At 44.3% G+C, this 27,830-nt stretch overlaps 1 protein-coding gene and 1 long non-coding RNA gene across 3 annotated transcripts; both read left to right on the top strand.

Moving 5' to 3' along the window:
- The first annotated feature begins 7,365 nt into the window (after nucleotides 1-7,365).
- Nucleotides 7,366-11,202, top strand: LOC121580283 (protein LIAT1-like). Of its 2 annotated transcripts, XM_041895342.2 has the most exons (3): nucleotides 7,366-7,607; nucleotides 7,969-8,226; nucleotides 10,620-11,202. In XM_041895342.2, the coding sequence occupies exons 2-3, from the start codon at nucleotides 8,007-8,009 to the stop codon at nucleotides 11,018-11,020; spliced, it is 621 nt and encodes a 206-aa protein (XP_041751276.1). In that variant the 5' UTR covers nucleotides 7,366-7,607; nucleotides 7,969-8,006; the 3' UTR covers nucleotides 11,021-11,202. The 2 variants fall into 2 exon arrangements, with proteins under 2 accessions (XP_041751276.1, XP_045080527.1); XM_045224592.1 differs by lacking the exon at nucleotides 7,366-7,607 and having other exon boundaries at nucleotides 7,932-8,226.
- A 12,769-nt stretch (nucleotides 11,203-23,971) lies between these two features.
- Nucleotides 23,972-25,573, top strand: LOC123492227. The gene is made up of 3 exons (XR_006661698.1): nucleotides 23,972-24,107; nucleotides 24,306-25,105; nucleotides 25,223-25,573. It is a non-coding gene; the product is annotated as an uncharacterized LOC123492227 (long non-coding RNA).
- The last annotated feature ends 2,257 nt before the right edge of the window (nucleotides 25,574-27,830 follow it).

The following is a 27,830-nucleotide window of genomic DNA, read 5'->3' as shown; positions in this document are numbered from 1 at the left end:
GGAGGTGTTATTGTGTGGGGGTGCTTTGCTGGTGACACTGTCTGTGATTTATTTAGAATTCAAGGCACACTTAACCAGCATGGCTACCACAGCATTCTGCAGTGATACACCAACCCACCTAGTTTGGGCTTTGTGGGACTATAATTTGTTTTTCAACAGGCCAATGACCCAACACATCTCCAGGCTGTGAAAGGGCTATTTGACCAAGAAGGAGAGTGATGGAGTGCTGCATCAGATGACCTGGCCTCCACAATCCCCCAACCTCAACCCAATTGAGATGGTTTGGGATAAGTCGGTCCGCAGAGTGAAGGAAAAGCAGCCAACAAGTGCTCAGCATATGTTGTAACTCCTTCAAGACTGTTGGAAAAGCATTCAAGGTGAAGCTGGTTGAGAGAATGCCAAGAGTGTGCAAAGCTGTCATCAAGGCAACAGGTGGCTATTTAAAGAATCTCTAATATAAAATATAGTTTTATTTGTTTAACACTTATTTGGTTACTACATGATTCCATATTTGTTATTTATAGTTTTGATGTTTTCACTATTGTTCTACAATGTAGAAAATAGTAAAAATAAAGAAAAACCCTTGAATGAGTACGTGTGTCCAAACTTTTGACTGGTACTGTATATATAAACTCCAGTCGTACTTTATCAAAAGCCTTTTCAAATCAGCTATGAATACCAGGCCTGGTTTCCCAGATTTTTCATAGTGTTCTATTGTTTCCAGTACTTCTCTTATATTATCTCCAACGTATTGTCCATGTAAAAAACCTGTCTGATTAGGATGAATAATATCCGACAGTACTTAATTCTATGCGCTACGCATTTTGCTAGATCTTTTGCATCACAAGTCAATCACACTTCAATCACACTTCTGTGAAATCAAACTGTCCACTTAGGAAGCAACACTGATTGACAATAAATTTCACATGCTGTTGTGGAAATGGAAAAGACAACAGGTGGAAATTATAGGCAATTAGCAAGACACCTCCAATAAAGGACTGGTTTTGCCCGGTGGTGACCACAGACCACTTCTCAGTTCCTATGCTTCCTAGCTGATGTTTTGGTCACTTTTGAAGGCTGGCGGTGCTTTCACTCTAGTGGTAGCATGAGACGGAGTCTACAACCCACACAAGTGGCTCAGGTAGTGCAGCTCATCCAGGATGGCACATCAATGCGAGCTGTGGCAAGAAGGTTTGCTGTGTCTGTCAGCGTAGTGTCCAGAGCATGGAGGCGCTACCAGGAGACAGGCCAGTACATCAGGAGACGTGGAGGAGGCTGTAGGAGGGCAACAACCCAGCAGCAGGACTGCTACCTCCGCCTTTGTGCAAGGAGGAGCAGGAGGAGCACTGCCAGAGCCCTGCAAAATGACCTCCAGCAGGCCACAAATGTGCATGTGTCTGCTCAAACGGTCAGAAACAGACTCTATGAGGGTGGTATGAGGGCCCGACGTCCACAGGTGGGGGTTGTGCTTACAGCCCAACACCGTGCAGGACGTTTGGCATTTGCCAGAGAACACCAAGATTGGCAAATTCGCCACTGGCGCCCTGTGCTCTTCACAGATGAAAGCAGGTTCACACTGAGCACGTGACAGACGTGACAGAGTCTGGAGACGCCGTGGAGAACGTTCTGCTGCCTGCAACATCCTCCAGCATGACCGGTTTGGCGGTGGGTCAGTCATGGTGTGGGGTGGCATGTCTTTGGGGGGGCCGCACAGCCCTCCATGTGCTCGCCAGAGGTAGCCTGACTGCCATTAGGTACCGAGATGAGATCCTCAGACCCCTTGTGAGACCATATGCTGGTGCGGTTGGCCCTGGGTTCCTCCTAATGCAAGACAATGCTAGACCTCATGTGGCTTGAGTGTGTCAGCAGTTCCTGCAAGAGGAAGGCATTGATGCTATGGACTGGCCCGCCCGTTCCCCAGACCTGAATCCAATTGAGCACATCTGGGACATCATGTCTCGCTCCATCCACCAACGCCACATTGCACCACAGACTGTCCAGGAGTTGGCGGATGCTTTAGTCCAGGTCTGGGAGGAGATCCCTCAGGAGACCATCCGCCACCTCATCAGGAGCATGTCCAGGAGTTGTAGGGAGGTCATACAGGCACGTGGAGGCCACACACACTACTGAGCCTGACTTGTTTTAAGGACATTACATCAAAGTTGGATCAGCCTGTAGTGTGGTTTTCCACTTTAATTTTGAGGGTGACTCCAAATCCAGACCTCCATGGGTTGATAAATTTGATTTCCATTGATCATTTCTGTGTGATTTTGTTGTCAGCACATTCAACTATGTAAAGAAAAAGGTATTTAATAAGATTATTTCATTCATTCAGATCTAGGATGTGTTATTTTAGTGTTCCTTTTTTTTTTGAGCAGTGTATATAGGAGTGGTTAAAACATACTAATAACGATCCTCTGAGTATATCAAAAAAAATGTGGTATACCTCCACTGGTATGTCATCCAGCCCTGGAGTTTTCCCGGACTTAAATGCTTTAATTTGGCCTTTACATTAGTTTCTGTCCAGCTGTTCATTTTAAATTATGAATATAAAAAATATCGATACAATTAGCTTCAGTTAGTGGATATGGAGGAAACTGAAACGAAAACATATGCTCAAAGTACTTTACTTCCTCTTTCAAAATATTGTTTGGTGAATCATGGGTGACTCCGTCATTTGTAACAAGTTTCATTAAATTATTTTTGGTTTCATTTCTATGTTGAAGATTAAAAAAGAATTTGGTGAATTTTTCCCCATATGACTGTAAAGTTATTCTAAAGATACAATAGATCTGTGACAATGGCATCAACTGAATGCAAAATGGAGAAATAAATATATGAGCAAATATGTAAACGCAACATGCAACAATTTCAAAGATTTTACTGAGTTACAGTTCATAAGGAAAGTGAGTTTAAATAAATAAATTAGACCCTAATCTATGGATTTCACATGACTGGGAATACAGATATGCATCTGTTGGTCACAGATACCTTTTTTTTAAAGTAGGGGATAAGAAAACCAGTCAATATCTGGTGTGACCACCATTTGCCTCATGCAGCGCGACACTTCTCCTTCGCATAGAGTTGATCAGGCTGTTGATAGTGGCTTGTGGAATGTTGTCCCACTCCTCTTCAATGTCTGTACGAAGTTGCGGGATATTGGCAGGAACTGAAACACGCTGTCGAACACGTCGATCCAGAGCATCCCAAACATGCTCAATGGGTGACATGTCAGGTGAGTATGCAGGCCATGGAAGAACTGGGACATTTTCAGCTTTCATGATTTGTGTACAGATCTTTGTGACATGGGGGCGTGCATTATCTTGCTGAAACATGAGGTGATGGCGGCGGATGAATGGCACAACAATGGGCCTCAGGATCTCGTGATGTTATCTCTGTGCATTCAAATTGCCATCGAGAAAATTAATTTTGTTTGTTGTCCATAGCTTATGCCTGCCCATACCATAACCCCACCACCATCATGGAGCACTCGATTCACAACGTTGACATCAGCAAACCGCTCGTCCACACGACACCTTAAATGTGGTCTGCGGTTGTGAGGCCAGTTGGACGTACTGCCAAATTCTTTAAAAGGATGTTATGATAGAGAAATGTGCGTATGGATCATTTCTGGGATAATTTATTTCAGCTCATGAGACCAACACTTTACATGTTGCGTTTATATTTTTGTTCAGTGTAGATCATGTCAAAGACACTTTTCTCAACAGGATGGTGATAAATAAAAGGAATGAGAAAACAAACTCTTATATTTGACTGTGGCATTAGTTTCTCAAATCATTTGTGTTGACAACTCCTTCTACTATGTAAATTAATATTTTATAAACTAGCTATACACTGAGTGTACAAAACATTAGGAACACCTTTCTTAATATTGACTTGCACCCTCAGAACAGTCATAATTAGTCGGGGCATGGACTACAAGGTGTCAAAAGCATTCCACAGGAATGCTGGCCCATGTTGACTCTGTTGTGGAAATTCCAAATGTCGTGGAAATTATTTTACACAGGGACACTCGAAGTCAATCTTAAATGAATCATAGTTTATTTATCAGCGCGGTGGAGAGGTTCCAACCAACTCAATGCACCATAGGAGCAGTCCCAGCAGTTGTCTTATATACGGCTATACACAGACAAGTTATATTTGCATGATTTAGCATTATTAATTAATCATCAGCATTTTGTTTCATTCATGTGAACGACCAATACTGGTTCATAACATGTGACAGACCAATACCTCAAGAGGCTTCTTCTCTCTAAGCTGAGACCTTGAAACTGAAATATCTTTCTCCTCACGTTCTCAAAACAAGGTCTGGGCGTACTGCCAAATTTCAGATACTGATAAGTGAGGATTTGTCCGATCAGTCACTTGCATGAAAACAGAAATTGGTTATTAGAACAGCACATGAATAGAACATAGAAATGTATAGAATAGAAAGCACCAACATAAAAATGTCCAGCCAACTCCAATGCTTCCCACAGTTGTGTCAAGTTGGCTGGATGTCCTTTGGGTGGTGGACCATTCTTGATACACACGAGAAACTGTTGATCATGAAAAACCCAGCAGCGTTGCAGTTCTTGACACACTCAAACTGGTGCGCCTGGCATTTACTACCATACCCCGTTCAAAGGCACTTAAATATTTTGTCTTACCCATTCACCCTCTGAATGGCACACATACACAAGCCATGTCTCAATTGTCTCAAGCTTAAAAATAATTATTTAACCGGTCTCCTCCCCTTCATCTACACTGATTGGAGTGAATTTAACAGGTGACATCAGTAAGGGATCATAGCTTTCATCGGGATTCACCTGGTCAGTCTATGTCATGGAAAGAGCAGGTGTTCCTAATGTTTTGTACACTCAGTGTATACTGTATCACAATGTGTCATTCCTTCTCAAAGACCTCATGTGAGATGAGAGAGTTGACGGTTGGTTAATAATAAAACAAGCCATCTTGTCCTATGTCCTCATGGGAAAACTGTAAATCCTTGTGTTGCTGGCCTCATCACTGTTTTTATTATCAGAGATATTAAGACCGGTTGACCTGTCCTTTTATATTAACCCATCCCTGGCCTGCATCCAAAACGGCACTCTATCCCCGGTAAAGTGAACTACTTTTGATCAGGTCTCTGGTCAAAAGTAGTGCACTATATAGGGTATAGGGTGCCATTTGGGATGCTTCCCTGGCCATACAGTAGTGTAGGTAGACTTTGATGAGAAAAGATCGTAAAATACCCAGAGCCCACGCCACTCTGGTTTCACCTGCCCTCTCACATGTTTTCATTCTACCCTGACTGACTGGCTGTGGAGAGGCCATTTATACTGTATCTATGTTACTGTAAGATAGTTAGATAGGCCATTGTTATCTATGTTACTGTAAGATAGTTAGTATAATAGCATGTCTATTGCCCTGCAGACATACGTTGGAGGTGGTGAGACCTTTGAGTCGTACCCTGAGAGAAAGAAGTCCCAGAGTTTCCTATGGAGAAAATCAGATGGTTATCTAAGAGTATTGGGACGCAGACTCCTGGACGGTTCAAGAGAGGTCATGCAGGGGTTATGTAAAGGTGAGTAAGGTCATTACTGGGTCGTGACTAAACCAGACAGTCAGAGAAGAGCTTGGACTGGGCTAAGCCACCTGAGGTGGCTTGCTCTTCCGTAGGTAAGCACCATGGTCTTTTAGTGGATGCAAGCTTCGACTGAAAGCCAGTGGAGTGTGCGGAGGAGCAGGGTGACATGAGAGAACTTGGAAAGGTTGAAAACAAGGCGGGCTGCAGCATTCTGGATAAATTGCAGGGGTTTGATGGCACAATTTGCGGGGGTTTGATGCGCCGCTTCCTGTGTGAGGTAGGGTCATACTCTACGGATGTTGTAGAGCATGAACCTGCAGGAGCGGATCACTGCTTTGATGTTTGCAGAGAATGACAGGGTGTTGTCCAGGGTCACTCCAAGGTTATTTGCACTCTGGGAGGGCGACACTGGAGTTGTCAACCGTGATGGAGAGGTCTTTGAGTGGGCAGGCCTTCCCCGGGAGGAAGAGCAGTTCCGTCTTGTCGAGGTGGTGGGCCGACATCCAAGTTGAGATATCTGCCAGGCACGCAGAGATGCGTGTCACCACATGGGTGTCAGAAGGGGGGAAGGAGAAAAGTGTTTGAGTGTCATTCGCACAGCAATGATAGGACAGACCATGTGAGGATATGACGGAGCCGAGTTACTTGGTGTATAGAGAGAAGAGGAGAGGCCTAGAACCGAGCCCTGGGGGACACCAGTAGTGAGAGTACGTGGTGCAGACACAGTCACAAATTGCCCTGCCCTTGATCCTGGTTGATGTGTCAACAACTGTCTGCAAATTATGAGCAGTCAGCAGTTCACACACCAAGTAGGCCACTGGGAAGACAGGCAGCACTTAAAGTAGATTGCCCTAGCTAGCAAAAAAACTGTACTAGACCACAACAGATAAAGACACAAAAATTATACTTATCACTCCTGGAGATATCAGGAGTCCTCTAGCTATAGAATGAAGCTTAGGTCAACCAATAGAGGCCACGTCTTTGAATGCTGCATCCTCTGAAGATGGAGAGGGTCAGTTCATGGCTTGAGCAAAGGGAGATGGTCAGATGGTATATGATGGTGATGGAGTCTGCTGATGATCTTGTAGAGGGCAAGTCTGGGAACCATAACCCCACCACCATCATATAGCACCCACTTGGCAACAAACTCCACCCACAACCAGTCTCTAGTATTCTTATTGGTTATTCTAGCTGTCACCAAAGTGACGGCCTTCACAGACAACCTCAATCATTATGTTATGATTCAGCAGCTCTGGGCGCCAAAAACCTCACCACACAAAGTTCAGAATAGTAGCCAGTCGTCCTCAGTATAAGCTCTCTGCCTCAGCACTGATGTATTCCTCTATCCCCCATTCCTCTCACGATTCAGGCAACTTCTCAAACTACTCCTAAAAAACTCCAGATATATGCAATAAAAACCCATTGTTATCAAAAACAAAAATATGAGTTAAAAAATTATCGGGAAAAACACTTACAAATAACAAAAACATGTAAAATATTTACATATATAATTTAATCCATTAATTATCTTATGTAGTGTATATGATGACATTCTAGAGTGTAAAGACAAGCATAATTGTCTTGAACTATTATTCCAGACTAGTAAAATAGAGAACTTTACTAGGTGAGCAGACTTTGCTCTGTGACCCGGTGACCACTACAGAATGCAGAATGTTCCCAGCGTGGGAGGAGTTCTGCTGTTTCCACGGAGACGCGTCTCTTGGCAGGAATGTGCCTGCTTTCGGGCTCTCACACAAATGCAGATTGCAGACAAACAACACTCCAAGCACGGAGAACATGGCAACTTCACAAGGAACATAATGTAGCTAGAAATCGTGTTTTGCCAATAGCAGTTGAATAATATTCACCAAAAGATTACACATTTTTTCTTAACTGTTTTTCTTTTCTTTTTTGATGCGCAGAAGGGCGCACTTGTCGTTTTTCTGGCCAAGGAGTGCTAGGATTTGTGTTTTGCATAAATATCTCTGCAAATGAATGTTTTCACAAAAAATAGAAGGTAATGCACTTTAAACAGACTAGCTAGTTATGGTCAAAGAGTTTCTAAACCATGAGCGCCTCCTGCCCAGTCGGGCAGCCTGGTCTCATAGACTAGACGTAACATAGTAAACGTAAATCCGTAACACTTAAATTAGTATGATATGTTACGTTTGGTATGGTTACATAAGACAGAAGGTTACTTAAGGCAAACTAAAGGAGCTTGGTTGGAAGGGGTGGATGGGTGGGCATATAATGCGAACATCTAGCAACCCAACAAATGTTATGAATCAAAATGTGTAACATATTGTACAAATTGCAATTCCTAATATATCATACGAATTGTAATCACAAATTAATATTAACATATGGTTTACATACAGAATGATACAAAATGCTCTGAGACCAAGTTGCGTTGGAGATGGGGAAGGGACTGGAGGTCATTGTAAACAGCAGCAACATGGGAGGGGATGTGTCTTCTGTAAATAAAGACTGTAAACTCCTACTGCTGCCTGCCAACATGGAGACCAAGGAGAAGAAAAAGAAGAAGAAAGATGCCAGCAGCAAAGAGAAAAGGAAACGGACGAATGTGTCAAAGAAGAGAGGATATTCAAGCACTCCTCCGAATTCAGAAGACACAGGTTTGTGATTTAAAAAAATACACTACAGTTTTTCATTTAATTATAATGATGTTGTTGCACATAGAAGATATAATCCATTATACAGTGGGGGAAAAAAGTATTTAGTCAGCCACCAATTGTGCAAGTTCTCCCACTTAAAAAGATGAGAGAGGCCTGTAATTTTCATCATAGGTACACGTCAACTATGACAGACGAAATGAGAAAAAAAAATCCAGAAAATCACATTGTAAGATTTTTTATGAATTTATTTGCAAATTATGGTGGAAAATAAGTATTTGGTCACCTACAAACAAGCAAGATTTCTGGCTCTCACAGACCTGTAACTTCTTCTTTAAGGGGCTCCTCTGTCCTCCACTCGATACCTGTATTAATGGCACCTGTTTGAACTTGTTATCAGTATAAAAGACACCTGTCCACAACCTCAAACAGTCACACTCCAAACTTCACTATGGCCAAGACCAAAGAGCTGTCAAAGGACACCATAAACAAAATTGTAGACCTACACCAGGCTGGGAAGACTGAATCTGCAATAGGTAAGCAGCTTGGTTTGAAGAAATCAACTGTGGGAGCAATTATTAGGAAATGGAAGACATACAAGACCACTGATAATCTCCCTCGATCTGGGGCTCCACGCAAGATCTCACCCCGTGGGGTCAAAATTATCACAAGAACGGTGAGCAAAAATCCCAGAACCACACGGGGGGACCTAGTGAATGACCTGCAGAGAGCTGGGACCAAAGTAACAAAGCCTACCATCAGTAACACACTACGCCGCCAGGGGACTCAAATCCTGCAGTGCCAGACGTGTCCCCCTGCTTAAGCCAGTACATGTCCAGGCCCGTCGGAAGTTTGCTAGAGTGCATTTGGATGATCCAGAAGAGGATTGGGAGAATGTCATATGGTCAGATGAAACCAAAATAGAACTTTTTGGTAAAAACTCAACTCGTCGTGTTTGGAGGACAAAGAATGCTGAGTTGCATCCAAAGAACACCATACCTACTGTGAAGCATGGGGGTGGAAACATCATGCTTTGGGGCTGTTTTTCTGCAAAGGGACCAGGACGACTGATCCGTGTAAAGGAAAGAATGAATGGGGCCATGTATCGTGAGGTTTTGAGTGAAAACCTCCTTTCATCAGCAAGGGCATTGGAGATGAAACGTGGCTGGGTCTTTCAGCATGAAAATGATCCCAAACACACCGCCCGGGCAACGAAGGAGTGGCTTCGTAAGAAGCATTTCAAGGTCCTGGAGTGGCCTAGCCAGTCTCCAGATCTCAACCCCATAGAAAATCTTTGGAGGGAGTTGAAAGTCTGTGTTGCCCAGCGACAGCCCCAAAACATCACTGCTCTAGAGGAGATCTGCATGGAGGAATGGGCCAAAATACCAGCAACAGTGTGTGAAAACCTTTGACGTTTGACCTGTGTCATTGCCAACAAAGGGTATATAACAAAGTATTGAGAAACTTTTGTTATTGACCAAATACTTATTTTCCACCATAATTTGCAAATAAATTCATTAAAAATCCTACAATGTGATTGTCTGGAGAAAAAAAATTCTCATTTTGTCTGTCATAGTTGACGTGTACCTATGATGAAGATTACAGGCTTCTCTCATCTTTTTAAGTGGGAGAACTTGCACAATTGGTGGCTGACTAAATACTTTTTTCCCCCACTGTATTCATTCATAATACTATACATGCCACTTTAGTGAGTGCATCAATTTTTTGTATGTGATCCCTGCAGAACGTGAACCCACAACCTTGACATTGCTACCCCCAAGCTCTTACCAAATGATCCACACAGGACCATTTATCCACCCATCTATCATTTAGTACAGGTCTCCCTACCCTAGTCCTGACCTTAACTCTGCTGATGAGCTGAACAACAACAACAAATGTTGTGGGATCAGGTGCAGTGGAGGCTGGTGGGAGGAGCTATAGGAGGACGGGCTCATTGTAATGGCTGAAATTGAATAACATGTGGTTTCCATATGTTTGATGTGTTTGATACCGTTCCATGTATTCCATTTCAGCCACTACAATGAGCCCGTCCTCCTATAGCTCCTCCCACCAGCCTCCACTGATCAGGTGTCCCTGTAGGGATGAATAGGTCCCAGTGTCATTAGGCACCATAAGTGTCAACTAAGCCATTAGCTCAAACCTATCTACATTAACATGTCTTTCACCTCCTACCTCTGACCACATACAAGACTGCATCCCAAATGGCACCCTATTCCCTATTCCCATGAGCTCTGGTCAAAAGTAGTGCACTATGTAAGAAAAGGGTGCCATTTGGGATGCATTCAATAGCTGGATCCAGTGCGCTTTGTCATACTGCAGTAGCCTGTACAGCTTGGGCCAGTAATTGTCTTATCTGCTTTAACATTGTCCCACAGAGAAACACCAGACCGCACCACCTCATGACACCTCCATCCCACCGTCACCCCCTCAGGGGTCAGGAGGTCAAGGTCAAAGGTCAAAGGGGCGGCAGGAGGAGCAGGAGCTGAAAGACGTGACGATGATGTCCTCTTCTGGGTCTGAGAAGGAGAAGCGCACCGCCATCTGCCCCGGAGGAGCTCCAGCTCCATCCTCTGAGGGGGTCTCGTTAGAGCTCAGTGCCCAGGCCACGGAGAGCCTGAGGTGGGAAGGTGTACTAGAGGAGCCCCTGGCAGAGGAGAGGAGGCTGGCGGTGTACCGGGCTAACAGACGGCAGCGCTACCTGCTCCACAGACAAGAGGTGATAGCAGCGGGGGCTCAGGCCACCATCCTGAGAGCAGAGATGGAGTGGAAACACTGAGAGGATGGAGAGGCTGTGGGCGGGGCTTTAGCCACTTCATCCCAGCAGGACCAATAGCATAGCATCATATGCATGCTTTAATTTGGTGAATCAAATTAGCATAAAACAATTCCACATAAAATTCTGCCGGTGTAAGCTAGAGATACAATGCATTCGGAAAGTATTCAGACCCCTTGACTTGTTCCACATTTTGTTACGTTACAACCTTATTCTAAAATGGAGGTCCTGATTAGTTTGCATCAAGGATCTCTCTGTACTTTGCTCGGTTCATCTTCCCCTCGATCCTGACTATTCTCCCAGTCCCTGCCGCTGAAAAACATCCCCACAGCATGATGCTGCCACCACCATGCTTCACCGTAGTGGTGCCAAGTTTCCTCCAGACGTGACGCTTGGCATTCTTGATTTCATCAGACCAGAGAATCTTCTTTCTCATGGTCTGAGAGTCCTTTAGGTGCCTTTTGGCAAACTCCAAGCGGGCTGTCATGTGCCTTTTACTGAGGAGTGGCTTCCGTCTGGACACTCTACCATAAAGGCCTGATTGGTGGAGTGCTGCAGAGATGGTTGTCCTTCTGGAAGGTTCTCCCATCTCCACAGAGGAACTCTGGAGCTCTGACCAAGGACATTTCAAGGAAGAGCCTTGGTGGTTCCAAACGTCTTCCATTTAAGAATGATGGAGGCCACTGTGTTCTTGGGGGCCTTCAATGCTGCAGAAATGTTTTGGTACCCTTCCCCAGATCTGTGCCTCGACACAATCCTGTCTCGGAGCTCTACGAACAATTCCTTCTACCTCATGGCTTGGTTTATTTACTGACATGCACTGTCAACTGTGGGACCTTATATAGACCGATGTGCGCCCTTCCAAATCATGTCCAATCAATTTAATATACCACAGGTGGACTCCAATCAAGTTGTAGAAACATCTCAAGGATGATCATGAGACATCTTTTCACAAAATTGTCTGTAGCGTCTGAATGGTTTGGCCGACAAACTATGACCCCTCTATGGAAAGATGAGACTCTCACGAACACGATGGTGTTCTCCGTTTTGCTCTACGACTCCACAAGCGTCTTGGGACTCGTCTGAAGTCGGTACAGACGATCTGCTAACTTCTGTCTGTAGCATCCGAACAGTTTGGACTACACACTAATATGACTGTGTAAAGGTGAGGCTCCCATGGACACATACACTACCGTTCAAAAGTTTGGGGTCACTTAGAAATGTCCTTGTTTTCGAAAGAAAAGCAATTTTTTTGTCCATTAAAATAACATCAAATTGATCAGAAATACAGTGTAGACATGGTTAATGTTGTAAATGGCTATTGTAGCTGGAAACGGCTGATATTTAATGGAATATCTACATAGGTGTACAGAGGCCCATTATCAGCAACCATCAGTCCTGTGTTCCAATGGCACGTTGTGTTTGCTAATCCAAGTTTATCATTTTAAAAAGGCTAATTGATCATTAGAAAACCCTTTTGCAATTATGTTAGCACAGCTGAAAACTGTTGTGCTGATTAAATAAGCAATAAAACTGGCCTTCTTGAGACTAGTTGAGTATCTGGAGCATCAGCAATTGTGGGTTCGATTACAGGATCAAAATGGCCGGAAACTTATAACTTTCTTCTGAAACTCGTCAGTCTATTCTTGTTCTGAGAAATGAAGGCTATTCCATGCGAGAAATTGCCATGAAACTGAAGATCTCGTACAACGCTGTGTACTATTCCTTTCACAGAACAGCGCAAACAGGCTCTAACCAGAATAGAAAGAGGAGTGGGAGGCCCCGGTGCACAACTGAGCAAGAGGACAAATACATTAGCGTGTCTAGTTTGAGAAACAGACGCCTCACAGGTCCTCAACTGGCAGCTTCATTAAATAGTACCCGCAAAACACCAGTCTCAACATCAACAGTGAAGAGGCAACTCCGGGATGCTGACCTTCTAGGCAGAGTTGCAAAGAAAAAGCCATATCTCAGACTGGCCAATAAAAATAAAAGATTAAGATGGGCAAAAGAACACAGACACTGTACAGAGGAAGATTGGAAAAAAGTATTAAGGACAGACGAATCGAAGTTTGAGGTGTTCGGATCACAAAGAAGAACATTTGTGAGACGCAGACCAAATGAAAAGATGCTGGTGGAGGCAATGTGATGGTCTGGGGGTGCTTTGGTGGTGGTAAAGTGGGAGATTTGTACAGGGTAAAAGGGATCTTGAAGAAGGAAGGTTATCACTCCATTTTGCAACGCCATGCCATACCCTGTGGACGGCGCTTGATTGGAGCCAATTTCCTCCTACAACAGGACAATGACCCAAAGCACAGCTCCAAACTATGCAATAACTATTTAGGGAAGAAGCAGTCAGCTGGTATTCTGTCTATAATGGAGTGGCCAGCACAGCTCAACCCTATTGAGCTGTTGTTGGAGTAGCTTGACCGTATGGTACGTAAGAAGTGCCCATCAAGCCAATCCAACTTGTGGGAGGTGCTTCAGGAAGCATGGGGTGAAATCTCTTCAGATTACCTCAACAAATTGACAACTAGAATACCAAAGGTCTGCAGGGCTGTAATTGCTGCAAATGGAGGATTCTTTGACGAAAGCAAAGTTTGAAGGACACAATTATTATTTCTATTAAAAATCATTATTTCTAACCTTGTCAATGACTACATTGCCTATGCATTTTGCTATATTTCCTATTCAAACTCATTTAATGTATGTTTTCATGGAAAACAAGGACATTTCTAAGTGACCCCAATCTTTTGAACGGTAGTGTACATGTCTGTTATTTTGATCAAGGATGCCCACAAGCCTCACAAGACTCGTCTGAAGGTCTCCTGGTACCAGTCGAAAAAATTTATGGAAGTATATATGGAGACTGTTTAGTGAAAAAAAACAAGGGGTTAAATACATGTAAAATATATATATATATATATTATAATAGTGTTTCCTGATCTTTCTTATATCCCTCAGATATAGGATAGACTCTTCAGAACAAACTTCCTTTAGATTTTTTTGGTCGGACTATCTGTTGTTTGATGTAGTGAATCTGTTATTCATTGCATTTGTATGGGCTATTACAGTCTTTTTTCTTTCCTTTTTTTTATACTTCAAGGGGTCTTAAAATTCAAAATATAATTTGTATTCATTATTAAAGGAAAATAAACTCACAACAAGATCATTATTTACAAGTTAATGGTGAGCTAATTACAGAAAATAGCTTACGGTTGTGAATGTGACAAAATAAAAGCAGGGCATTCTCGAACTTGGACACTGTCTCGTTATATCCTAATTTGACTTTGGTGCAGGTCATGTTGTTCTTCACATTACCGTCTCTGGTGAACACACACTATCAAATAAAATCCATGTTTATTTGTCACATGCACAGGATACATAAGGTGTAAACGGTACAGTGAAATGGTTACTTGCATAGTGGAGTCTTTTGTTTAGACATGTAGCTAGCTAGCTAGCTAAACAATGAACCATAATCCCAACTCATAACGTTACTACCCTGCTTGAATCTACAGGTAGCTAAAACTAACCAACTAGGTTCAATGTTAGCTAGCTAGCTAACATTAGGCTATTACTAGCAATGCAAATGATTCTGAGATACAAATAATATGTTAGGCCTACTGCTGCTAGGTAGCTCTCTCTCTGCTCTCTCCCTCCCCTCTGTCTGTCCTTGATTGCAGGAGTGAAGTCTGGTGTGCGGGAGTCAGGGTTCCAGCTGCAGCTCATTCACCATAATCACCTCAGCCTTTAAGACCCGGTCAAACTTACCACTCATCGTCAGATCATAGTCAAGACGACCATATATTTGGAACCTGACTCCTGCCTCCGCTTCACTCCTGCCACCACCATCCTGCTCTCCACTACCGGACCTCTCTTTGGACTCACCACGGACACTAGGACATTACGGTACCACACCTGCCCTGACCTGGATCTGTTACCCTCCCTGTAACCTGGACTTGCTCTTCCCCTATTATTGGAAACCTGGACTATTGAACATTTTAAATAAACCTGTTAAACCTTCTCTGGCTTGGTGTACTTGTCTGCATTTGGGTTCTAATACTGGTAAATCATAACAGTATGATCTGACCATCATGAACCCAGCAGACAGTAGCTTGATACCACCCCGAGTGCACTCCAAATTTGGACTGCCATAGCCAATCAGGGCATTTTACTTGGCCAACATGATACCCCTGTTTAAGACGATTGCTGAGGACAGTCAGGTGCTGCTTAATCAGGTTCAATTACTCACCAATCAAGTGTCTGCCCTTACTACCCCTTCAGCCCAGATCAGAGAGCCTTTTGTTCCTGCTCCAGAGCGCTATGACGGGAACATGGGAACCTGTGGCGATTTTTTTGACTCAATGCTCGTTAGTGTTTGAACAACAGCCCCTCACCTACGCCTCAGAAAGAGCCCGTATTGCCTACCTTATCAACTCTACTAGCGGTTCCGCTAGTGCCTGGGGATCCGCGGTCTGGGAGAGTCAGTCAGACATTTGCAACGCTTTACGTTGCCTTCACCACTGAGATGAGGAAGGTTTTTGACCACCCCGTACGAGGCAAGGAGGCTGCGAAACGGTTGTTTCTCTTCGGCAGGGGGCTCGCAGTGTGGCGGAGATGGCAGTGGAGTTTCGGACTTTAGCAGCAGTGAGTGGTTGGAATGACGAGGCATTACAAGGGAGTGTTCATCAATGCTTTGTCTGAGACTTTAAAAGATGAATTGGTGTCATATGATGAATCGCCTACGCTGGATAATCTTATTTCACTCACCATCAGGTTGGATAATCGGATTCGGGAGCGCCGCCGGGAGAGGAGTGTTAGTTCCAAGCAACCTGTCTGTCATCAACAAACTCCTCCCCGCATCTTCCCTACGGAGAAAGCCGTGTCTTCCCGAGTCGATACGAGGAGCACTGAACCCGAAGCCATGGAGGTGGGTCGCACGGTTGTCCTCAGAGGAGCGTGCACGTCGCATTCAGGCTCGGTCTGCCTGTATTGTGGAGAAGCTGGTCATTTCGTTCCTTCCTGCCCAGTTCGTCCGGGAAAAGGGCCGGCTCATCATTAATGGGAGAAGTTTTGGTGAGCCGAGCAGCGTGATTCTTCCTCTTCTCCCCGCATTCTGCTCCAGGCATCCCTCCAGTGGCAGTTCCAGAATTCTCTCTGTTAGTGCGCTGATTGACTCTGGTGCAGACGAAAGCTTTTGGATAGAGAGTGGGCTCAACAAATGGATTTGGAGACTGTTCCTATGGACTGTCCGCTGCAGGCTAAGGGTCTGAATGGACAATTGTTGACCCATATTACCCATCAGACTGTTCCTGTTTGTCTTAGAGTGTCGGGGAAATCATCAGGAGAACATTCAATTCCATATTATCGACTGCCCACAGACCCCTCTGGTCCTTGGTATCCCCTGGCTCATAAGACACAATCCACACATTGATTGGGTGACAGGTAGAATTGTTTCATGGAGCACATTTTGTCATGTGAATTGTTTATGTTCTGCTCTGACTCCTGCCAGTACTGTGCCTCGACCTCCACTGGAGTCCATGGATCTTTCTAATGTTCCTGACGTGTATCATGACCTGGCATCCGTTTTCTGCAAACACAGAGCCACTTCTCTTCCTCCTCACCGGCCTTACGACTGTGCCATTGACCTCCAGCCAGGAGCCCCGCCTCCCAGCAGTCGCCTGTACAATCTCTCCCGGCCGGAGACGGAGGCTATGGAGAACTACATTCGGGACTCCTTGGCGGCAGGTATTATGCGTCCTTCCTCGTCACCTGTAGGAGCGGGATTCTTTTTTGTTGCTAAGAAGGATAAGACCCTCAGACCCTGTATTGATTACCGTGGACTTAACAACATCACCATTAAGAACAAGTATTCTCTGCCTTTGATTAATTCTGCTTTCCCCTCCTTCATGGTGCTACCATCTTTACGAAACTGGATCTACGAAATGCGTATCACCTGGTGCGCATTCGTAAAGGTGATGAATGGAAGACTGCCTTCAACACACCCTTGGGACATTTTGAGTATCTGGTTATGCCTTTGGGTTGTCTAATGCCCCTGCTGTTTTTCAGGCACTAGTCAATGATGTCCTTCGGGACATGTTGAATCGGTTTGTTTTTGTCTATCTGGATGATATCTTGATTTTCTCAGAGTCCTCCCAGGAACATGAACTGCATGTGCGCCAGGTGTTGCAAAGGTTGTTGGAGAACAAACTGTTTGTGAAGATGGAGAAATGTGAATTTCATGTGTCTGAGACCTCTTTTTTGGGCTACATCATCGCCAGGGGGAGTTGCGGATGGACCCAGCTAAGATCTCTGCTGTCACGGACTGGCCAGCCCCCCTCTACCCGCAAACAACTTCAACGATTTCTGGGGTTTGCGAACTTCTATAGGAGGTTCATCAAGGACTACAGCCGCATTGCGGCGCCACTCACCGCTCTCACCTCCATCTCACGACCGTTCGCTTGGAATGAAGGGGCCGAATCAGCGTTCGAAGAACTGAAACATCGCTTCGCCTCGGCTCCCATTCTGATGCAGCGGACCCCGACCGCCAGTTTGTCGTGGAGGTGGATGCATCCGACACTTGGGGTAGGTGCGGTGTTGTCACAGCGTTCTCCTGAAGATAACAAACTGCATCCCTGTGCTTTTCTCTCAAGGAAACTTTCTCAGGCAGAGAGGAATTATGATGTTGGCAATCGTGAACTGCTCGCCGTTAAGCTGGCCTCTCGAGGAGTGGCGACATTGGTTGGAGGGGGCGGAACAACCCTTCATCGTTTGGACGGATCATAAGAATCTGGCTTACCTCCAGTCAGCGAAGCAGCTCAACCCCCGTCAAGCCAGGTGGGCACTATTTTTTGGGAGATTCAATTTTTCTCTGTCTTACCGTCCTGGGTCACGCAACGTCAAGCCTGACGCCCTGTCTCGTGTTCATTCGGCTGTTGATACTGGTAGTAACCCTGAACCCATTTTGCCTCCTACCTGCAGTATTGCGGTCGTCACATGTGACATCGAGGGGATTGTTAGACAGGCTCAACATCATCAAGCTGACCCTGGGAGGGGTCCTCCTAACCGGATGTTTGTCCCTGAGTCTGCTCGCTCCCAGGTACTTCAGTGGGCTCACTCGTCTCCCCTACCTGTCACCCTGGAGTTTCGCGGACCCTTGACTTTGTGCGACGGAAGTTCTGGTGGGCCACGATGGAGGCGGACACTCGAGCCTTCATTGCTGCTTGTACGGTATGTGCACGAAGTAAGAACTCCACCCAGGCCAGCGCTGGTCATCTACGACCTCTACCATACCCAGCCGGCCCTGGTCGCATATCGCTATGGATTTTGTCACTGGACTTCCCCCTCGTCTGGAAAGACTGTAATTCTTACGGTGATTGATCGTTTTTCTAAGTTCGCTCATTTTTTGGCCCTACCTAAACTGCCCACTGCCAGAGAGACGGCTGATATTTTGGTTGAACATGTGTTCCGCTCTCTCATGGTCTACCCACGGATATTGTCTCTGACAGGGGTCCCCAGTTTGTCTCCCAGGTGTGGAAAGCTTTCTGTAAAGCTTTGGGCATTACATCCAGCCTGTCCTCTGGATATCACCCCCAGACCAACGGGCAAGCCGAGAGAAGCGAACCAGGAGATGGAGACCGCTCTTCGCTGTGTCACAGGGTCTAACCCTGGGTCATGGAGCTCCATGCTCCCCTGGGTGGAATATGCTCATAACACCTTGACTAACGCTTCCTCTGGTTTGTCTCCTTTTCTGTGTGCTCTGGGTTATCAACCTCCCCTGTTCCCTTCTCAAGAGAGGGAACTGGCGGTATCCTCGGTGCAGTCCCACATGCGCCGCTGCTTCAAGGTCTGGAGGAAGGCCAGGGTAGCTCTGTCCCGAGCTTCGGCGTACATGCAGAGGCAAGCCAACAGGTCACCGGTCCCAGGCTCCCGGTTACTCTCCTGGTCAAGAGGTATGGCTGAAGTCACGGGACCTTCCATTGAAGGTGGAGTCTAAGAAGATGGCGCCTCGTTTTTATAGGACCGTTCAAGATACTGTCTATTGTTAACCCTGCGGCAGTTAAGCTACAGCTTCCTGCCTCCCTACGGGTTCATTCCACCTTTCATGTTTCCCAGATTAAGCCTGTGTCGGTTAGCCCTCTGTGCCCGCCCTCTCGTCCCCTCCTCCGCCCAGGATCGTGGGTGGGGGTCCGGTCTACACTGTCCGGCGACTTCTGGATGTTCGCCGCCGGGGTCGTGGTTTCCAGTACCTGGTGGATTGGGAGGGTTATGGTCCTGAGGAACGTTCCTGGGTGCCCAGGAGCTTCATTGTGGATCCTGCTCTGGTCCGAGAGTTTCATAGGTTACATCCCGATAAACCCCGCCGGCCGCCAGGTGGCGTCCGTAGAGGGGGGTACTGTTAGGCCTACTGCTGCTAGGTAGCTCTCTCTCTGCTCTCTCCCTCCCCTCTGTCTGTCCTTGATTGCAGGAGTGAAGTCTGGTGTGCGGGAGTCAGGGTTCCAGCTGCAGCTCATTCACCATAATCACCTCAGCCTTTAAGACCCGGTCAAACTTACCACTCATCGTCAGATCATAGTCAAGACGGACCATATATTTGGAACCTGACTCCTGCCTCCGCTTCACTCCTGCCACCACCATCCTGCTCTCCACTACCGGACCTCTCTTTTGGACTCACCACGGACACTAGGACATTACGGTACCACACCTGCCCTGACCTGGATCTGTTACCCTCCCTGTAACCTGGACTTGCTCTTCCCCTATTATTGGAAACCTGGACTATTGAACATTTTAAATAAACCTGTTAAACCTTCTCTGGCTTGGTGTACTTGTCTGCATTTGGGTTCTAATACTGGTAAATCATAACATAATATTACTACACAGATCATACACATAACATTAGCTAGCGATCCAGCCAGCCAGCCAGCCAGCCAGCCAGCTAACGTTAGCTAGCTAGCTAAAAGTACGCTTTAACTTGCAATGAAAACGACTTTCTGACAAAATTAGAAATGTATAATATCTGAAAATGTAGCTAGCTAGACTCTCTTACCCGTATACATGGATGAACGCTTCCCCCTCTCTTTCACGGATGCCATGGTTACCCTTAGTTTGAAGATGTAGCTAATCCGGAGACCAGTGGAGGCTGGTGACTTGAAAAATTGAGGAGGATGGGAGACCCACAGTATAGGCGCGGAACGCACGGAGACGACAAAGCGTCTTTCAAAAATTGTCAAAGACTAATTATTTTAACCTAAGCATTTCATAAAGACATTTACAGTACAATATTATGGGTAATGAGAATGAGAGGGCTACTTACACAGTATTGAGAGATCACAGCAGTGATTGAATGAGGGTATGAGGCATGAGTTGAGGTGTTCAGAGGCTTGACTTCAGTGCAGGACAGGGGTTGAGGTGTTCATAGGCTTCCGTGCAAGACAGGTTCATCATGGATGGATGGAATTGGAGAAGAGCTCAACTCTTCCACTGAGGGCAGGACATGATTTGACTGGGAAGACAAAAAAACTATATCACAAGACACTACACAGTTTGACAAAAGAGCTAAGAATTAGTTAGTCCAAGCAAGGAGTAAAATCCTTTATGTGTAATAATGTGATTGTGTTTGTGTGTGTGATTGACTCTACATACATTACAGTAATGAGAGAAAATTGATAGGGGCACTCACAGTGCTTGGAGAGGAAACATTCAATGTTCCAGTGGATGAGCGGGCACATGAGACGTGGCTTCAGTTTATTAAGTCAGGAGAGAGTTGACAGTGGTAGTGGAGTGGAGTAGTCATCACCTCTTAATCAGGGAACAGGAGGGGTCTTAGTTGTAAATACAAATAGCAGATACATTCCATTACAGCTGCGCCATTGTAGGTTTGGGCAACGAGTTTCTCCATGAAGTTAAACTCCGACATCTCAGAATTCACAAAGTCAAACACAAACTGAGCATCTCGCCCACTTGACACATCAAAGTTGCCCAATAAACGTTCCTGAATAAAGCCCTGATCATCCACATACCTGACGATAACTGACAACTGCAAGCAGACTGGTGGCACCATAGGTCCCAGAGTGGTGGGGCAATTTTTTCCCCCTGGGGCCCAGAGTTTTTCCTTATCTGTTAACCTAACCAGGAAAACTCTGGACCCTATAAGGTATGACAGTGATTAATCAGTTGTAAAAAGGTTTTATATGGGCTATGATGGGACCAGTTTTTCCTAATCAGGTCACATGGTTTTAAAAAACTCCTGGAAAAAACTCCTGGCCCTGGGCGGGATGAAAACCTGTCAAACTGCAGCAACCTTATACTTGTTCATATTAATTATATTTAGACTAGATTAAGAGGGAGTTTCCTCTACCCAGACACATGGCTGAGCTTGCTTTATGCATGTTTGCATCATGCAGGGCTATGCAACTCTAGGTGTAGCCTAGGCTGCTGCAACATTTATGTCATGGTTTTTGCTTGTCTGTCTGGAGTGATTATGTGTTATCACCTTTTCTAAATAAATACCGGAGGAAAGTGGAAAGCCTACTTGAGTGCACATGAAAAAATTTGCTGTGTCAACCTCTTTCTTTACTCTCTCTTTTATTGGATGATGCGATGGAAGCTATCAAATCATTCGGAATTGATTTTGACATCCCAGAAGACAGTCGAAAGTTCCATATGTTAAGAAAGTAAAGCATCGTAACGTGCAATTACCTCTGCAAGCTCCTTGTAGTTGCCCTTGTTGGCGGAACTTTACCTCTCGTCATGTCCTCTAAAAGCAAATTCTTCCGTGCCCAAAAACACAGTGGTGTCGAAAAGCCGCTTGAGAACATCCCTGTTTCTTCTTACTTTCTCGTTGTGTTGCTCAGTTTGAATACGCAGACCTTCGTCCATTACATGATAGATGCAGCTTTTTCCCAGAAGCTTGAATCTGATGTGGGCATTTATATGCTCCCTGCTTTTGTTATGCAGTTTAGCTGAATGATCAATGTTCTTCAGGTCACTGTACCCCCCACTTTTTACTCTCAATCTCTATACAATAATGTCACCAACTCACCAAGCTAAGGAGATGGAGATGGAGAAAATTCTGGCATTTGAATGCAAATATGCGGAGGGAGTCGAAAAGAGAACACACAGAAGGCTGTTCACCTCTGAGGAGCCTCCGGCAGTGGAGGCTCCTCAGAGGTGAAAGGGGAGGACCATCCTCCTCAGTGAAATTTCATACGAATAAAAAATAGTGAAACATTAAAAAAGTTATCCTTTTTAGATAAAACTATACTAAATATATTAATGTCACCAAATAATTGATTAAAATACACTGTTTTACAATGAAGGCCTACAGTAACTTCAACAGCACTGTCTGGGGTAGCACGATGGAGGACAGCTAGCTTCCGTCCTCCTCTGGCTACATTGACTTCAATACAAAACCTAAGAGGCTTGTAGGCCTCACTCCCTTCAATAGACAGACATGGTAATTATGACCACTTCCAGAGGACGTCCTCCAACCAATCAAAGCTTTTGCAGTATGAACTGACATGTTGTCCATCCAATCTTAGAATTTTGATCATATAATTACCCTAGTGTGTTGTATTGGGATTGTGCCGCAGAGCATTATGGAGATTTATGTGTTGAGTAGCTTGGTGACATTGTTGGATAGAGATTAAGAGTGATAGTTGAGCATTTTTTGGATATTATTCCATTCAAATTAGTTTTTTCAAATTACAGGTGACGGAGGAGGTCAATTTTAAATAGTTTTCTTGGTTTTATAACTTTATGTTTGTGTCCAGTTAGTTAAATTTATTTAAATGTGCCTTGCTAACTTCAGTAGCTAGCTAGCTACCAGCTCGAGTGTGCAGTTTTCTCCGCCCATAAGGGTAGAATGGCCAACGCTGGCGAAAATGTTGTGGACCTTTTGTTGAAGAACACATTTCATTCTCTGTGGTACACGGAAAATGTGAGAATTAAAAGCGAGGGTCGACCTCTGCCTGAGATCAGTTTCATGAAGAAGGATGAAAAGGTGGGGGCGTTCAATACCAACTGGTATCAAAAGTATAGCTGGTTAACAGGGAGCCTGTATTGCTTGCCTGCTTTTTGGAAAGTCTGAGCCTTGGTCGAATGGTGGGTACAGAGACCTGAAGAACATCGATCGTTCAGCTAAACAAAAGCAGGGAGCATTTAAATGCCCACATCAGATTCAAGCTTCTGGGAAAAAGCTGCATCAATTATGACGAAGGTCTGCGTATTTAAACTGCGCAACACAACGAGAAAGTACCCGTGTACACTAGCACGCGGTAAATTGCCGCGTGCCGCTTCAGCCGCCCAGAGTGGCTCGCTTGTGGGCGTGCTGGCAGCAGGTTTGATTGTGCGTCAAGACTTCAGCATAGCAAGTTTGAATGAAGGTCTGGTTATTCACAGGTAAATAGTAATATGCTCTAAACCACTCTGGTAATAACCAAACTTTGCTGCCCTGTTTCCAATCGTCCACATGGCTGGGAGAACCTATTCAAGTAAGTAAATACATTTCGAAAATGTAAAAATATATATATATATTATTAGATAACTAGCTACAGTGCATACTAACTCAAACCAGCTGCTAACGTAGCTAGCTATCTAGCCAACTTTACATATTGTATAGATAGCTAGCTAAGTGAATTACATTTGACCAGCTACCTAACTTCATATTAGCTAGCTTCTTGATGTATTTATCACTGTAAAAAACAAACTCCAAATGCATTTGTAGGTAGCTAGCTAACAGCCATGGAGGAGGGTGAAAGGATAGCAGCCCCATCTGTCAAAGTGAGAGAGTAGGCGATTCTGGATAGGGCAAGTACTTTTGTGTAGTTCCAGTCCCTAGAAGTGAGGACGGGGATAAAAGTAACATAATATTCTGTGCGGTCTAATTTGAGTATAATGAAGTCTGTTTCTTCTGATGTTTTCTGTCCTCAGATACAGAGAGCTGTGAAAGCCTGTCTGCAGATGAAGAGGTCTCATTGAAGAGCAGTGGTTCTCAGTCCTGGTCCTGGGGACTCAAAGGGGTGCACATTTGTTTTTGCCTAAGCACCACACAGCTAATTCAAAGGATCAAGTCATCATCAAGCTTCAAGTGGTATTTATGTATTCATTTCTGATGCTATCGTTGGTATGATCCTGCTGTTGTCACATGCTACACATGCACATTTGTGTGCACATGCATCTTTCTATCCAATGTTATCATTATTTGTTATAAGGGATATTATAATTTAGTAATCCACAATGACCTGGTGATGTAAAAGTCTAATAATGACATTCTTCCATATTCCTACAGATACCTTGTAACTGGAGATTCCTTCAAAACGATTGCCTACATTTATTGTGTAGGGCACTGCAAGGTTGGGTGACCAGGGCCATCTGGACTACCTCCTGGGGGAATTCAGGTGTATGAAGGCTATCTGTGTCCTGCATAACTTCATGAGGATGGACACGAGGACCAGAAGGGGATCTGCAGCTCGCCGCCGTGTGCCAGAGGAGAGGTCTGCTGCTCTGCAGGATGTTTCAAGAATGGGGGCCAACAACGCAGCACGGGAGGCGATCCATGTGCGGGAGATCTTCACCTCCTACTTCTTCGAAGAGGGTGCTGTTCCCTGACAACACCATAGACTACACTATGCACAACCAAATGCTCTTTTAAGAGCAATCAACATTGCAATAAGAGTATTCTTCCATTTACTTAGCTATGTCAACTGCAGTTATTAAATTCCCAGTTTCTCTCCTTTTGATTTCTACTTCTCAGGTGAGGGTGCTGTTCAGGTAAGGGTGATGTCTGTACAAAAACAAAACAGGCTCTTAAGAGTCACCCATATTGAAAACATTTAGAATAGTTAGACACCCTATAACCCACACCTACACACTCGTGTATCAATCTGATTGATGGATTGTGTTGTGCAGTAAGCAGGCTCAGGTGTATAACTGTGTCTCCTTCCACCTTCAAAGAATAGGCAAGAGGACCAACCATGTAAGACACTTCATTATTTCTATTTATATAACTACGCTATATTGTTTGTCCTCATGTGTCTGTGCATGTTTTTCAGTATAAAGTACTCTGCAGCCACTTAGTGTGGACACCAGGTGAGACCACACACACAGATTCCTGTTGAACATTGTCTCTTTAACTACCTTATTTTCTCAATAACAGTCTCTCTCCTTCACTTCAACCCTCTCCCCCCTTCTCCCTAAATCCTCTAGGTTATATCAGCTCTGTCGGTGAACCTCTCCCACATCTGAACTGGCTGACACATAGAGGGCACAGCATGATCAGAGTTGAGAGGTCACTTGGTCAGGTCAACAGGAAGTATTATTAAAGAGATGCTTTACATTGAAATACAGGTAGAGATGTAGTAGTCCCAGAGTTAATGATCCAAGGTCAGATTTGCATTTCACCTCCTGATGATTATGATGAATGACAGTGTTAGAATAAAAAACCACAAGGCTTAATCATGCCATCTCTCTCTCCATCTGTCTCTCTCCATCAGGTATGTTTTGATGTGAGAGAGGATGCCAACCCCCAGTCCCGTCATCACCATCTCACCCGCTCTTAAGATAACCTTGGCCAACTAGGGGCCCAAGGCTGTTACGAAACATCGCTAGAGACACTATTATGTAATTGTGATGAACTGAGAGAATATTAGGGTAGCACTGTAATTCATTAATCATATGCTGTCTTCCCTGCTCATCTGTTCTTCCCTCTTTCCCTTTGTCTTTTACACTCATTCTTACACCTCTCTACCCGCCTCCTTTCTTCCTCTGTTTTTATCATGTACACCAGATGTGCATTGAAGTACAGATTGAACTTGTATTAAGAATATAATATTACAATTATAATATTTATAATGAATGTATTATGTATTTATAACACTTGGATAATGAACTTCTTTCAATAAAGCATTTCACATTATCTACTGGTTGAAATTAAGTCTCTCATTTGACTGAAATACTACACCTATCCTGTGTCCTCAGATCAATGCAGATGAAGGAAGTTTGATATTGAGATGAACTGGTTTTAGAGTATTTACATGATGCATAGGAAGTGTAGTGTACTGTTTTTAAAATTCTGTTTCTGTATATATGAATTACAAATCAGCCTTTAACTACTTAAATCATGTTTCTAGTCTATTGCATAGTTACAATGTGTAACCATTAATGTCCCAGGACCAGGATTGGTAAACAGTGTTGAAGTGTATAATTGTAATACATACATTCAGACAAAGTGTGAATTAAAAGACTGGAGTTTAATACTCCTGGTATTGGATATGACTGAAAAAGAATGTCTCATAGACATTCATACCTGAACCGCACCTTTATTTGCCAAGGTAGAGTACATGATCAGTGAATATATTCAATGTACAGGCTACAATGTGGGGATCTCATACTTGGTAATAACTAAATTACATGTATATAGGACTTGCATCCTTGGTACAATAAAGTTATATTATATTCGACTCAATCCATAGGCTTCATTAATGCCATTCAGACTGTTTTGATGTCGATACAACAGGCTATGATAGCTGAGGTTCATAGATAGGTTCTGAACTAATATTTATACCAAACGTTTTAGGTTCCATACACAGATCGACCACATAGCTAGCTACACATCCATAGGCATACAGGTATTTTTATACTCCACTACAAAATAAGAAAATTGTTAGCTAGCTACATTACTTAAGCTGCATTGCATGGGAAATATCATCAAGGCAAGCTTACAAAATTGTACATTACATTTGCAGTAAATGCTTTATCTAGCTAGATTCTTTACATCCACTGTTTCACAAGAGGATAGCCTGGTTTGCTGGTTTTCTCAGGAGTCCCTAAAACATTAAACAACACGAATTACAATTTCTTGTCACAACGCCCATGAAGCTAGCTAGCTAGCTGGCTAATGTTAGCTAGTCAGCTAGCTTGATAAATAGCGATTTTCATAAATTAACTTTATGACAAAAGAAATATGCATAATCATTTGTCTCTACATTAACTAACATATTCCTCTCAACATGACTCGTTATGACGTTATAATTACTTAGATTTGCTTCCATCCTAGTATTTTTGCTGAAGAAAGTCACCAGCGATGAGTCGCATAGCATCAAATTCGTAATGGGAACCACTCGATATGATTGGTCATCACCCAGCGGTCGCCGCTGGTGATTTCCATAAAGTTGGGAAATGCTGAACTTTTTCCCCGCCTCCTATACCACGTTCACACCGCCCAACGGTCCCCGGCCTCTCTGCTATCCTTCCATTGAAAATTAATGGGATGCGGTGTTTCACCGCGCGGCAACGTGTGCTAGTGTACATGGGGCAGAAGAAACAGGGATGTTCTGAAAAATCTGGACCCCTACAAATCATCTGGGCTAGACAATCTGGACCCTTTCTTTCTAAAATTAGCCGCCGATATTGTCGCAACCCCTATTACTAGCCTGTTCAACCTCTCTTTCGTAACTCTGAGATCCCCAGAGATTGGAAAGCTACCGCGGTCATCCCCCTCTTCAAAGGGGGTGACACTCTAGATCCAAACTGTTACAGACCTATATCCATCCTGCCCTGCCTTTCGAAAGTTTTTAAAAGCCAAGTTAACAAACAGATCACCGACCATTTCGAATCACACCGTACCTTCTCCGCTATGCAATCCGGTTTCCGAGCTGGTCATGGGTGCACCTCAGCCACGCTCAAGGTCCTAAACAATATTATAACCACGATCGATAATAGACAGTACTGTGCAGCCGTCTTAATCGACCTGGCCAAGGCTTTCGACTCTGTCAACCACCGCATTCTTATTGGCAGACTAAATAGCCTTGGTTTC

Source organism: Coregonus clupeaformis, chromosome 13, assembly GCF_020615455.1.
Source record: "Coregonus clupeaformis isolate EN_2021a chromosome 13, ASM2061545v1, whole genome shotgun sequence".
In the NCBI taxonomy this organism is placed as follows: Eukaryota; Metazoa; Chordata; class Actinopteri; order Salmoniformes; family Salmonidae; genus Coregonus; species Coregonus clupeaformis.
This window is presented reverse-complemented; position numbering and strand designations above follow the sequence as displayed.

Excerpts from the sequence above, each read along its gene's own strand:
- LOC121580283 (XM_041895342.2), top strand. The coding sequence starts at position 8,007 with ATGGGGAAGGGACTGGAGGTCATTGTAAACAGCAGCAACATGGGAGGG. Across the intron at positions 8,227-10,619 it reads TCCGAATTCAGAAGACACAG|AGAAACACCAGACCGCACCA; the intron begins GTTTGTGATTTA and ends ATTGTCCCACAG.